This window comes from Alligator mississippiensis, chromosome 9 (genome assembly GCF_030867095.1).
Source record: "Alligator mississippiensis isolate rAllMis1 chromosome 9, rAllMis1, whole genome shotgun sequence".
NCBI lineage: Eukaryota > Metazoa > Chordata > Crocodylia > Alligatoridae > Alligator > Alligator mississippiensis.
Window position 1 is genome coordinate 67,198,302 of NC_081832.1, and position 12,142 is coordinate 67,210,443.

The 12,142-nt window shown below is 46.6% G+C and overlaps 1 protein-coding gene across 4 annotated transcripts in view; it reads left to right on the forward strand.

Annotated features, from left to right (window-relative positions):
- Nucleotides 1-200: 200 nt before the first annotated feature.
- The window catches only part of SEPTIN8 (septin 8), a 63,860-nt gene continuing 51,918 nt past the window's right edge, over nucleotides 201-12,142 (forward strand). For 2 of the 4 annotated variants that reach the window (XM_059733541.1, XM_019478383.2), the window contains exon 1: nucleotides 201-401. In XM_059733541.1, coding sequence (XP_059589524.1) covers nucleotides 372-401 — 30 coding nt within the window. In that variant the 5' untranslated portion in view covers nucleotides 201-371. Of the gene's footprint in view, nucleotides 402-606; nucleotides 687-12,142 lie in introns of those variants that run through there. The other 2 variants (XM_014597568.3, XM_059733543.1) reach the window with 2 other exon arrangements.

Below are 12,142 nucleotides of genomic sequence, written 5' to 3' on the forward strand. Positions count from 1 at the left end.
GGCAGGGTCTCGAGGAAGCCCAGGGGGCTGCGACACAGGATCGTGACGCAGCCCAGGGGGTTGGGGCACCCCTGCCAGGGTGTCGGGGCAGCCCAGGGGGTTGGGGCACCCCTGCCAGGGTGTCGGGCCAGGTGCTGCGCTGGCGGGCGGGGCGGGGCGGGGCGGAGCTCGCCCGGCTTCCCTCTCTCCCTCCCTCCGCCCGGCGGCGCCGCGCGTCCCTCCCGTCCAGCGCAGCGCAGCCCAGCCCAGCCCAGCGCAGCGCAGCGCAGCGCTCGCCGGCGCGGAGCGGAGCGGAGCGGAGCGGAGCAGAGCCGGGCGGCTGCAGCCCGCGGAGGGGCCATATTGGATTCAGCGGCGGGTCCGGCCCGGCCATGGCAGCCACGGACCTGCAGCGCTTCTGCGTGAGTGCGGGCCCGGCCCGGCCCGGGGATGGGCATGGGGACGGGGCCCGCTCTGCTCTGGACCTGGCCCCGCGCGGGCTCGGGCTCGGGCTCGGGCTCGGGGCCTCCCCGCGCTCTGGGGGTGGGCGCGGCGCGGCGCGGCCCTGGGTGCGCGGCGGAGGAGCCGGGCGGCCGACCGGCCGCTGCGTTTTGCTAGGCCGGTGCTGCAAGATACGTGACAGGCCTCTGGGCAACAGGTCGGGCGGAGCCGAGCCGCCCGGTGTCTCTTCCTTTCATGTCTGTGAGGTGCGTGTGCGTCCTGCACCCGGCCGGCCGGCCGCCCAGCCCTGGCCCTGGGCTGAGCTGACACAGCATCCAGGAGCCGAAGTGGTCCAGGCAGTGTCAGGGGTGTGGATACAGCTGAAGTGTCTTTGAAGGGTGACTCTGCAGCGGCCTGGAGAGACGCGCCGTCTCTTGTATCCTTCGCGGTGTGCTTTCATACGGGCACGACTCGCATAAGGGTTTATAGTTTGTGGAGGCTGTTGTGGTGCCAAAAATGGGCACGGAGGCTGTTGTCGACTTGTCCTGACCGATGTGTGCGCACGGAGACGTGTGTCCTGTCCTGACCGATGTGTGCGCACGGAGACGTGTGTCCTGTCCTGACCGATGGGTGCGCACGGAGACGTGTGTCCTGTCCTGACCGGCGTGTGCGCACGGAGACGTGTGTCCTGTCCTGACCGATGCGTGCGCACGGAGACGTGTGTCCTGTCCTGACCGATGGGTGCGCACGGAGACGTGTGTCCTGTCCTGACCGATGCGTGCGCACGGAGACGTGTGTCCTGTCCTGACCGGCGTGTGCGCACGGAGACGTGTGTCCTGACAGATCTGCAGTCATTTATGGAAAGGGAACGTTAACCCTGAGCTAAGACCTCTAGTTAAAGGAAGAGCTGCTGTTTGGGTGTTAGTGGTAGGGAGGTGTGTTGGGATATTACCAGATAGTCTATGAAACTATAAAGAGTAATTAAGCCAGAGGCAAATTAGCCGAGTGCTTGAAGGCTTGTTGTGTTGTTTTTAAAGGAAGGGCTTGTTCTACCTGTGCCTGAGTCAGTGTATCAAGAATGTTGTGTACATTCATGAATGTGACACATGACTGGGAAGGGGGGTGAGGCAGAGAGGGGTAGCAGATACATTGTATAACTGGTATCAGGCATGGATCTGGCTGAAATCTGTGTGCTGGGCATTAAGTTGGGCTCTTTTGTTTTTGGTTGTTTTTGTCAAAAGCTTAAAACTTGCTCGGAAGGCCGTTCTAATTAAACAGTCTAATGACAGATCTGTCAGTCTTTGGGACTGGAAACATTTTCACCACATGAAGTAGCTCCCCAGACTCTAGAAGTGTTCTGCATTTTGATGCTGCAAAATAAATGGGACTCAGGCTTGGTGGTTGTTTAGGATTCATTGTGCTACTGTGTTCTCTGTAAACTCTTCTTTTGCCAAGAATCCTCAGCTCTGCTTTCTTGCTTTGAATCCTGGCATACATGTTTACAGCGGGGGTGAATTTTAAAACATTGGGTGGAGAGAGAAAAAATTCCCTTTAATCATAATTGGAGAAAAATAAACTTGTAAATTATTTTAAACTTCACATGAAAGCAGAATGGCGCTTTTTTTTTTTTGCAAAATGTAGATGCTGCAGGATTTTTTTTTTCCTTTTGGAATGGAGAATAGAAATGGAATCATTTTAAATGAAATGGTTACAACATTTCCCTATTTGAAATTAGACTTATGTAGAGTACTCGCTTGCTGTACACATGTGACATGAGCACTGCCCAGGTTTGAAGCGGATTAATATGGGTTAAATGGGAAGAACCTAGACTTACTTCCCCCTGCATTGACAGCAGACGCTGTAATATGTAAGACTGCGCCCCCAGGGGACAGGGCATCTTGTGGTTAAAGTGTGCTGAGCTCTGCTTCTTGCTGTGTTGGACAGAGCTTGTGTCGCCCTGATCAGGGCCCTCGGATCTGCGTGTGCCTGTGTTCCCTAACTATTGGATATCTTACCAAAAAGTTGTGACACCTCCTACCAAAAAAGTGTTCAGACTTGGGAGGGGTTGTGTAGTACAGTGGGAAGGGCTATAGACAAGCCCAATAATTAACTTTCAAAAAAACATTTGGATAGTTTTATGGGTTGTATAGCCTTCTAATAAAATGAACTAGTTGAAGCCGACATCTAGAATGTAATGTCCCTTAGTACCATCATCTGTCTGTTCAAAAACTCCCTAGTTATGTACGTCCCTTATGCAGTGCTCCAGGATACCTCCAACTCAACACAGTTCCCTAGAAGTACTGTTGGAAATCGTCAATAAAATTCACCCACAGAAGGCTGCAGTATCGTACCGTTGACGCTCAAGAGTGCTTTTGTCTCTGTGAATATAATGCTTGTAACAGATACTGGCTTCGTAGCCCTGGAGGGTGAAGTCTTCTGTTGACCAAGGCTACAGCTATGGCACAGGCAGTGTGTGGCATATGATACAGATCTCTCCCCTTTTGATGGAACTGAGGCCAGAAGCTCATTTCACAAAAGTTACCAAATAGCCATCAGAGGGCAGCTACTTCTGCTTCCTGCCAAGCTGGGGCATAGCCGGTTTGGCTTCCCTATAGATGAAAGATTCCAATTCATTATAAATTTCCTGAGCCGCCTTGTCTCTCATGCTTCAGATGGCACGCATGACTGCTTGCATGTGGGTACAGCTCGTGACAGTATTACGAAGCTTGCTGGTGTGTCCATTCTGTCCAACAGCCGGTCTCTCTGAGCAGCTGAGCACCAGAAACTGCATGAAACACGGGCAAAAGCAGCCGAGAAACCCAGTGGGTCCAGGGAGGGTTAAAACAGGTAGAAGGGGAATAAGTGAGAGGACAGCGACTGAAGGAAAGGAGCAGAATATATGGAGCTGAGGAAAGGACAGAAGTTGTGCGAGTTAGAGCTAGTGTCAGGCCTGGTGTTCAACTTTAACACTGCGTGTTCTGGCATCTGTTGGCTTAAGCCTTAGCTTTCCAAAATGTCATGCCTAATCTCTGGGCAAATTCTGTGGCTGTCAGCATGGACTAGGGATTTGTGGATGCCGGTGGCCAGGCAGAGGGAGAATTAGGCATGTGCATGTCAAGTGTGATGGTTGCACAGCTTCATCTGTGGTTTTGAAAAGTCCCTTCACACTGATATCAGCAGACAGTTTTTTTGGTAGTTTGACTAGAAACTAATGTCCTTCCTTGCAGCTCTGGGCAGGAATACTGTTGCAGTTTGCACGGAGTGATGCCATCTCCAGTGGTAGGTTTTTGAGGACTTTTTTTGCATTTAAGTGGGATTGTACAGTTTTGGCAGGCTTTTAAGACAGTGCAGTGATTGTTATCTGAGGAGAAACTGAACCCTGGTGTCATCTTGTGATCTGCTCATGTGTGTAGCGAATGACGCTGGGGAGCCATGAGGAGAAAGCGTTTAAAATTTCTCGGAAGAATTCTTCCCAACTGGATGAGTTGGGAAGTGTCTGCATTTCCTTTGCTGCTTGTTTGTTTATAAGGGGCTTTCTCCTACATCCCTGGTGTTACCCTGCCTGTTGAATGTAGTCCAGCCAAAGTCAGATGTTTGGGATACCCCAGTTCCTCCCCATCAAAAGGATTCTCTGGTTTTTGTGGCCTCATTGATTTGAGCAAGATAAACAGGCTGCATATAGAGAGAAGCAAGCCACCAGTGTAGTGGTTCTCAGCCTTGCTTTCATAGCCTGATGAAGGGTATTTATAACCAAAAGCTTGCTAAGAAGAATTTTTCCAATTATTTGAGTTAGTATCATAGTGCTTAGGGTCAGAAGGGACCTAAACAGAACATCAGGTCCAACCCCCTGCCTCGGGCTGGAACGGATCATATCACCCCAGCCAAATATCTGTCCAGCCTCCTCTTGAAGACCCCCAGGGTAGGAGAGAGCACCACCTCCCTTGCGAGCCCATTCCAGAGCCTGGCAGAGTTGGTCTAATAAAAGAGATCAGATTTACCCAAAGAACCTTGTCTAGTTAGACTTGAGGCACCCTGCAGAAAAATGACAGCTCCCAGCTTTTACTTGTTTTTTGACTATGAAAAATAATAGAGCAATTCTTTTTTTTTCTTTTGCAAAGAATTCAGAAAGCACAACAGGGCAGAATGTATCTGCCGCTGGTTTCCTATTTGAAATCTCTCGGTTTGTCCTCTGAATCATGCATAGATGTTTGCACACCTAACGGTGGTAGTACTTCGTGGCACCTCGCAGCACCTTAACGTGGATCTTGTGACAGCCTGGTTGAGAATCCTCCATATTAGCTTCAGGGACGTAGGTTGGGATTGCAGTTGTTACTGAAAAGGCTGTAGATGGGGCAATGAAGGCCCCAAACTTAGATTTTTTTTGAAGTTCCAGAAATGTTTCCATGACTTAATTCCAGGGAAAGCAGCTTTTTGGTTTGGATTCAAGCATTCTCCTGCAGTGTTCACAGCTTAATGCATTGCAGCATTTGGCTATGAGAAGTGAACAAGGCTAATCTGTTCCTGTGGTCTAGTTTGAGTATTTACTTTTAAGATTGGGCACAGTGGGTTTATCTGGAAGAATGAGACCAATAAAACTGAGAGGGAAGACAACAGGGACTTATTTTTACCTAGTCTGACACAGATCAGGAAGCAGGCGCTGTAGCAGTCGCTCTACCACTCCAAACTGGAAGGCACAGTCTACTCCTCTGCTGGCACAGGCCAGATCTTCTTGCTCCGGTGTGTGTCTGTGTGGGGTTGGAGGCTGTGGCAGGGCCTGCGATCACTGGTAACCGGGCAGGTACCATGGCTTGTACTTTCTAGCCAAAGACTGTTCCAAGTGCCAGGCCCATGGTCATGCAGGAAGCCAGCTTTGTAATCAAACCACGAGCCCATCTGAACCACTACCATCAGGTTCAACCTGTACGTGCAAGGAACAAATGTCAGCTGGAGAAGTACGGGTTTTTCAGAATGTGTCGCTGTTTCTGTCAACGCACTTCCAGCCATCCTGTAACATAGATACAGTGTGTTATTCCGTGTGGGAGTTCAGAGCTCCTTTTTAAACGCTTGTAATCACAGCGAGCTCAGAGGCAGTGGGTGGAAGAACACATGAGCTGGCGAATATTAGAGCCATCTGAAACCCCGTGTGCCCTCTAGATAAGCAGTAGCATGCAAAATCCTGAAGAATAACTGCTTCTCTCAGGTTTGGATTGAGAAAACGTTTGTTTTGTGACCATCAGATGCTAGTATCCCCAGTATTGCTGAAAGGGAAAATGTGTTTTTAGGCTACATTACTTTATGGGCATCTGTGCTCATACTGTCTCCAGCTACCATTTGAGAAACTGGTTGTGCCTTTCTTCCCAGTGCCCTTGCTTTTCCTGTTTCCTCAGTATGATGGTATAATGGGCCCCAGTGGTGTGCTCCCTACCTCCCAAGATTAGATGATTTAGATACTTATTTTAGTGCTGCTGTAATGTATCCAGAGCTCAAGCAGGGCCCATCTTCACTCAAATAAAATCTGGCTGGGTGGTGGGAGAGCCCCTTTGTAGCTGAGGAGCTTCAGGAGGACAGAGGAGCCGTACTGGGGCTGTAGGCATCGAAGCCTCCCTCTCTGCTGCAGGTCACGGTGTGTACTCTGACCCAGGATGTTTGCTCTTGGGATAGAGCAAAGGATGAAGAGAGGGGGGTGGCCAATGCTCTATGGTGCTGGAGAGAGGTATATTTTTGTTAGAAAGGCATGTCCAGGCTTTTGTCTCAACAAGGAGAGCTGTCAGGCTTCTGCATGCACATTGCCTCTTGTTCTGTGAGCTCTCTTAACTTCACAAACTAAACAGAATCTGGTAGGGTCAGTGCTTGGGTGGGTGACTTTGTTTAGACATTGAAATTCCTTAGTGTAGCCAAAAAGTCTCTTTCTCGTATCTATAATTCCACGTCTGTCAGGGCTACAGCAGAAGTTCCAATGAAACATCCTGACTTCTGACCAGGAATATCCCTCCTGCATCACTCCAAACCAGTTTACATCTGGCAGAGACGTACAGGTGGAGAGTTGAGAGACTTTACTGTCCTGTCTCCTAGGTCTCTGAACCTCACCTCATTTTCTCCCAAGCATCTGGCTGAACTATTGCTGAAGGGTATTCCATAACAAAGTGTGCTAACCTCAGGGGACCCTAATCCAGCCATTTCTTCCAGCTTCCTTTGCTCGGGGTGTACTGTTCAGTGGGAGTTGTGCCTGACTAAGGCCTTGGAGACCTGGATTTGCTTTCCTCCAAAATTAGGAGCATACCTCTCTGATTGACTTTGTTCTTTGCCTTCACAGAGCTGCATAAAATTTCTCTTCTACTGTTTTAATTTTCAGGCTGATGATTTAAAAAAAAAAATCTAATATGCCTGAGTCCTCAAATGTATTTTTCACTAATGCACTGTAGCTTTCTAAAGACCTGGATCCATAGTACATGTAGCGGGCATCTTATTAGTGTAATGTGTAGCAAAATTAAGTGTGCAGGTCCAAGTGGCTAAGATGTATATGTATAGCTTAGCTACCAAGGCTGGGACACTTGTCTCGATGCTTGCCAGCACGCACCAAACTGAACTGTCCGTTAGTTGGAAATTATAATTTGTGGAGGTCGTTTAAGTAGGATGGATTGCTACTTGTTAAGAATTGGAAAAAAACGCAGTGATGACCAAAATTGACTCTCTTCAGATTCCTTCTAGTGCCCCTTCCCTGTGCTTACTAATAAATTGGATGATGGCATTCCAGACAACAAATCCTGGATATGGGTGTGGGGAAATAGATCTGTTTGTTTTACGTAGTAACTAAAACAACTAATTTTGGCTAATATCCAGCCGGTGGAATTGAGCTGATGGATAATTGCATGGTAGGATTCTGAGTTCTTTTCTTTTTGTTTTCTGATGCTTTCTTTAAAATGCTAAATAGCTTTACTAAGATTTTTTTTAAATATAAAATTGCCTACTAAGCTCTCAGTGGGTTTGGGACAAGCTTCTGTTTTCTGTCTTGTCCAAGAGTCACTCCTATTGCCTGGAACCATGTCTTATTCCACTGCAAACCACACTATGCCGACAAGATGTTGAAGAGGAGATTGGGGACTGGAGACTAGATCAGAGGTCTGCAAACCAGTTCTCTCGTTCCCTTGTATGACCCTGGGAAAGTCCTTTAATGTGTCTGTAGCATGGAAGGTGATGGGACTTGGCTGTGTTCAGGGAGGTGTGAGTATTAATTAACTAAGGAGCCTGCATACTGGCTGTATTCATGGCAATACTGAAAAAATAAGCAGTGGCTAATTACTGTTTGGCCTGATTTGGCATTTTTAAAAAAATAGAAAACCAAGGAAGAAATGAGCTTGTGTATTAACTTTTGCCTTCTGGGTAGTTGGATAGTTTGGGCAGGGGGTGGAATTCACATGCAGCCGAAATACTGAACTTTCTCATCCCTTAAGGTCATCCTGGAGGAAATGTCTTTCATTTTTGGTCCCAGAGTTTAAGTCTGTTTCCACTGCCTGTCTTCCTTCTCAAAGCAAGTTTTTCTTTTTTTTTTATGGACTTTGGAGCCTTGCTTGTCCAGAGCTTGTAATTTAGGCCATTCAGTCCAGATCCCAGATAAACCCCTGCATTTTCTCATTTTGTTTTTTCTTTAATGTGGAAGAGGTATCAGAGCCCAGCTCTGGGTCTCGATAAATATTTGTGGTCATGTTGTCAGTTCAGTGTATGCCGACGTCTTTAACAAATGCCGTCGTAGGTGCTTTTGGGGCCTGACCTTTAAAGTCTGCGTCAGCAGATGTCCATCTACTGACTTCAGGCTCTGTGGCGGGAGTCCGTCTGCTCCAGGGTTCATTCTTTCCACATACTGTACGTTCCTGAGTTAGTCCTGGGGTGGCACCCACCCTGCCACCATTGCAGTTCTCCCTATGACTCCAGTGGAAATAGGCTCGGGTCCATTTCCTAGGATTAATTCAACTTAAAACCAGAGACCGGATTTTTTTTTTTTTTTAAACAATTTAAAAAAGGATTAAAAAAAAAAAGACTTCTTATGTGTTCATATACAGACAAGAAGTTGCAAAACTTGTTTTTCCTCTGTGCTCTGAAGTTTGCTGACAGCTTTCCATAGACTTGTTGCTCCAATCCCTCTGCTTCCCTCTTTACTGCTTACCAAAGTATTGTGATTTTTCTTAATGTATAAATATTGTAGGGCTGGTGCTGGAGGCAATATGCTGGCTACTTGTACAGCCACTGAGACTGCAGTCCAGGCAGGCATTTCTCTCATGCTCAAATTTATCTGGATGCTCTATCACAGGGACAAAATGTTTATCTAATCTCCCATTAATAAATGTGCTTAGACCTTCCAGCCATTATATGAAAGTAACAGATTAGAAAGCAAAATACTTTCTGGTGCTTATCAGTCAGAAAACTTATGGGGAATGCAGCTTGTTTGAAGATGGCTGATCTGGTGCAGGCATTGCAGGTCATGTGTGGTCTTAGATGCACTTAAGCAAAGGTGAGTACTAGCACTGCTGCTCTTGTTGAGATATCTCTCTCAACCTAAACCATTGCAAAATAGGCTCTAAGGCAAATAGCCATCTTCATGATTGTGAGAAGCTGCTTGGAGGGTGAAAGGTTGATTAAATCCTCTGGGCAAGAGTGGAATTTTGTGCATATAATTTTCCTGTTTGTTCCTGCAAGCTGCGATAAGGATTCCTGTTCATATACAAACATGCACATGCAAATGCAGGTTTCTGGCTTGATTCTGAGATTGCTCAGGTTTTGGTTTGCTATTTAAATAGGGCTACAAAAGGTGCATTCCAAATCCAGATGTCGTTCAGGGACCCAGAGCTTAGGTAAAAGGAAGTAGTTTGGGATTTTGCTTAAAGAGGGCAGGCTTAGTCTGTATACAGAGCTTTTTCTGTTTAATGAGCTCTAAAATGGTTATATTGTTGTGTCACTATGTATGCAGGGCAGGGTTTGCACCTATCTGAAATTTTCTTCCTGGGAAGTTTAGAATCAGGGATAGTGTGAAAAACAGAGTGGCCTGATTATTTCAAAGATGTTGAACACCTGTAGTGTCCAGTACCCTCAGCGGGTCCTGGGTGTGTCCACTGTCCCTGTAGAACAGACCATAAACTTTGGTGTGGCTTCAGGCCATTTCTCTTTCCCATAATGTCACTGTAGCAAACTGAATTATCTTGCCTCTGTAATTTTGGGTGCTTATAAATGTGCCGCGAGGCTGCTCTGCCACGCTGTAATAACAGTATGTTGGAGCAGACTCGATTAATCTGTCTGTAATTGTAATTACCATGCTCCAGGAGACCCCAGCATCTTATGTATCAGCATCCCTGCATTGAAAAATGGCGGAAGGGGTGCTTTAACTAAAGCTCATTAGATGAGCTTTAGTGAAAATGCCCCCACTGCCATTTTTCAAAGCTGGGATGCTGATGCACATGACGCTGTGGGCACTTTAATTAGAGGGGCTCTGAGAGCTGCTCTAATTAAAGTGACCCCCTCCCCCATTCCCAGAGCACATATATAAATGCTCTTTGAAGTCTCCCTAATACTATGTAGCATAGATTTGTTGTTCTTCTGTGGTTGGTTTCTTTAATGACATTTGTGCTGTGTCTGGGCAGCTAGGACCTGGGAGAGACTATTGAATAATGGCCTGACTGTTCTGTGAAAATTCTTGGCATTTTTAAGAAAGGGGTTTAAAAGGGTTGTTTTTTCTTGTGTGTGATTTGTTGTTTTGTGCGTTTTTTCTCAGTGCTGGAGAGGGAAGTGCAGGCTGGGAGCTTCATTACTAGCTTCTTATCATGGGTACTGTGCAACAGGAGACAAGTGACTAACAGTGTCACTGCATGCCAAGAGATTGCCCTGATGTGATTAAAATCTCAAATGTAAAGTTGACTGTGGTCATTCTGGAACATGCCTGAAGAAGAAAATGACGTTTGAGGACTCTGCATAGTGCTGAGCACTCTGCTCCAGGACAGCAGTCTCGGTGCGGGAACAGCAACATGGGATCTGTAGAGAACCTGAGCATTGTCTCAAGAAGCATCCTGTTAGAATAAGGCCAGATCAGCTGTTGCTCATGAGATTTCATGTGTATTCTTGTAGGAGACAGATTTAAATACCTCCATGGCACTCTCTCCCTCCTCCTCTTGTTCAGAGAGTATGTACTGCAGTCCAGAGGCCACTTGGGGGAATAGTGGCAGCATCTGGATGGGCAGGAGAGGATGGGGTGCATGTCCTTTCCCCTCTGCCATGTGGAAGATGTCTAGGAGTGTGTCATATGTGCTGGTTTGCCTGGAGTTAATGGTGCTTAGCACTCAAACACAATGAATCTTACTGCAGGCAGGTCTATTCCTGTGGTGTAGCTAGTGCTCTGTGTGACTTTTGTGTCCTGATTTGTCATCTCCAAAGTAGATAGGATTCAACAATAATAGAAGTGAGGGAGATGTGGTGTTTGTGGGGAATGTAGGAACTTTAGGGGGTGTTACTTGTTTCATATCCAGATGAGGTGCACCTGAGGTAGGAGTGCTGCTGCGTGGCTCTTTTCTAGCCCTATCTACACAGGACAAATAACTGCATTTGAACGTTCTTGTGAACCAAATGTATAACCTCATATAAGGGGACTGACTGTGTGTGAAGAGGCAGCAGCGCCCTCCTATAACTTGCCAGGTCTTACGATTTTATCATTCAGAGCATGACTCTTGGTGCTATCCCCCCCTCCAAGCCTCTGCTTCTGGGCTCAGACATGATGATCACATCCTTCTTTTGGAAGAAGACTGTATTTCTTGTTTTCCTGGTTGCAGAAGAACTTAAACATGCCTTCCCCCACCCCTCGTTATAGAAGCAGAAAACCAAACCAAGGGGACCCCCCCATTTATTATTTCTAGCAACTCATAATTGGGGGGCCTGACTCCTGATCTTTGGTTGTGGCTGGTGATATTGCTTGTGGGAATAGTTTGCTTACCTTAGTGGTTCTCAAACTTTTTAGACTCAAGGTACCCCTTGTTAGATACCAGGCACCCCTGTGAAAATGGCAACTCTTAGCTTTCAGTCTTTTTTTTTTTTTTTTTTTGGCTACGGAAAAGTCTTAGAGCAATGTTTCTGTTGCAGTGAGTTCAGAAAGACCATAACAGGTCAGAATGTTTTTGATACTATGGATTCCTATTTGAATTCTGTATTTATCTCATGAATCATGTGTAGGTGTTAGCACCTTTTAAAAGGGTCCTGCAGCAAACACCCCAAGGTGCCATGGCATCCTGGTTGATAATCCTTGGTTTAACTTAATTTTGCAGGGTGGGTCCAGATAGTGCCTTGCCTCTGCTGAGGTCTTTGTGGTCCCTAGAGGAACTGTAGAATAGATTGTCAATCAGTGTCTTTTGCCACCCTGTTGACTACATTCACTCTGAACAGGGTTACACAATGTAGAAATCCAGTGGCCAGTGCATGCTAATGCTACCCTGTTGAGAGAATGCCACTATACCCTCAACGCAGACACATCTAGGAAAAAGAAACAGATAAAAAATGCCAGATGCAAGACAACTCTTTTGGTTGGTTAGCCACATAATAACCCATCAGGTTGCATTGATAGAAAGAAGCTTACATTTAGCAGGCTGCTATCATACACAAATATTAAATGAATATAGTCTGTATATATAAAACTTTCACCTCTGCTTTTAAAATTCTAGGCCTCAATTTGCAAAACATTTAGGATTATGCT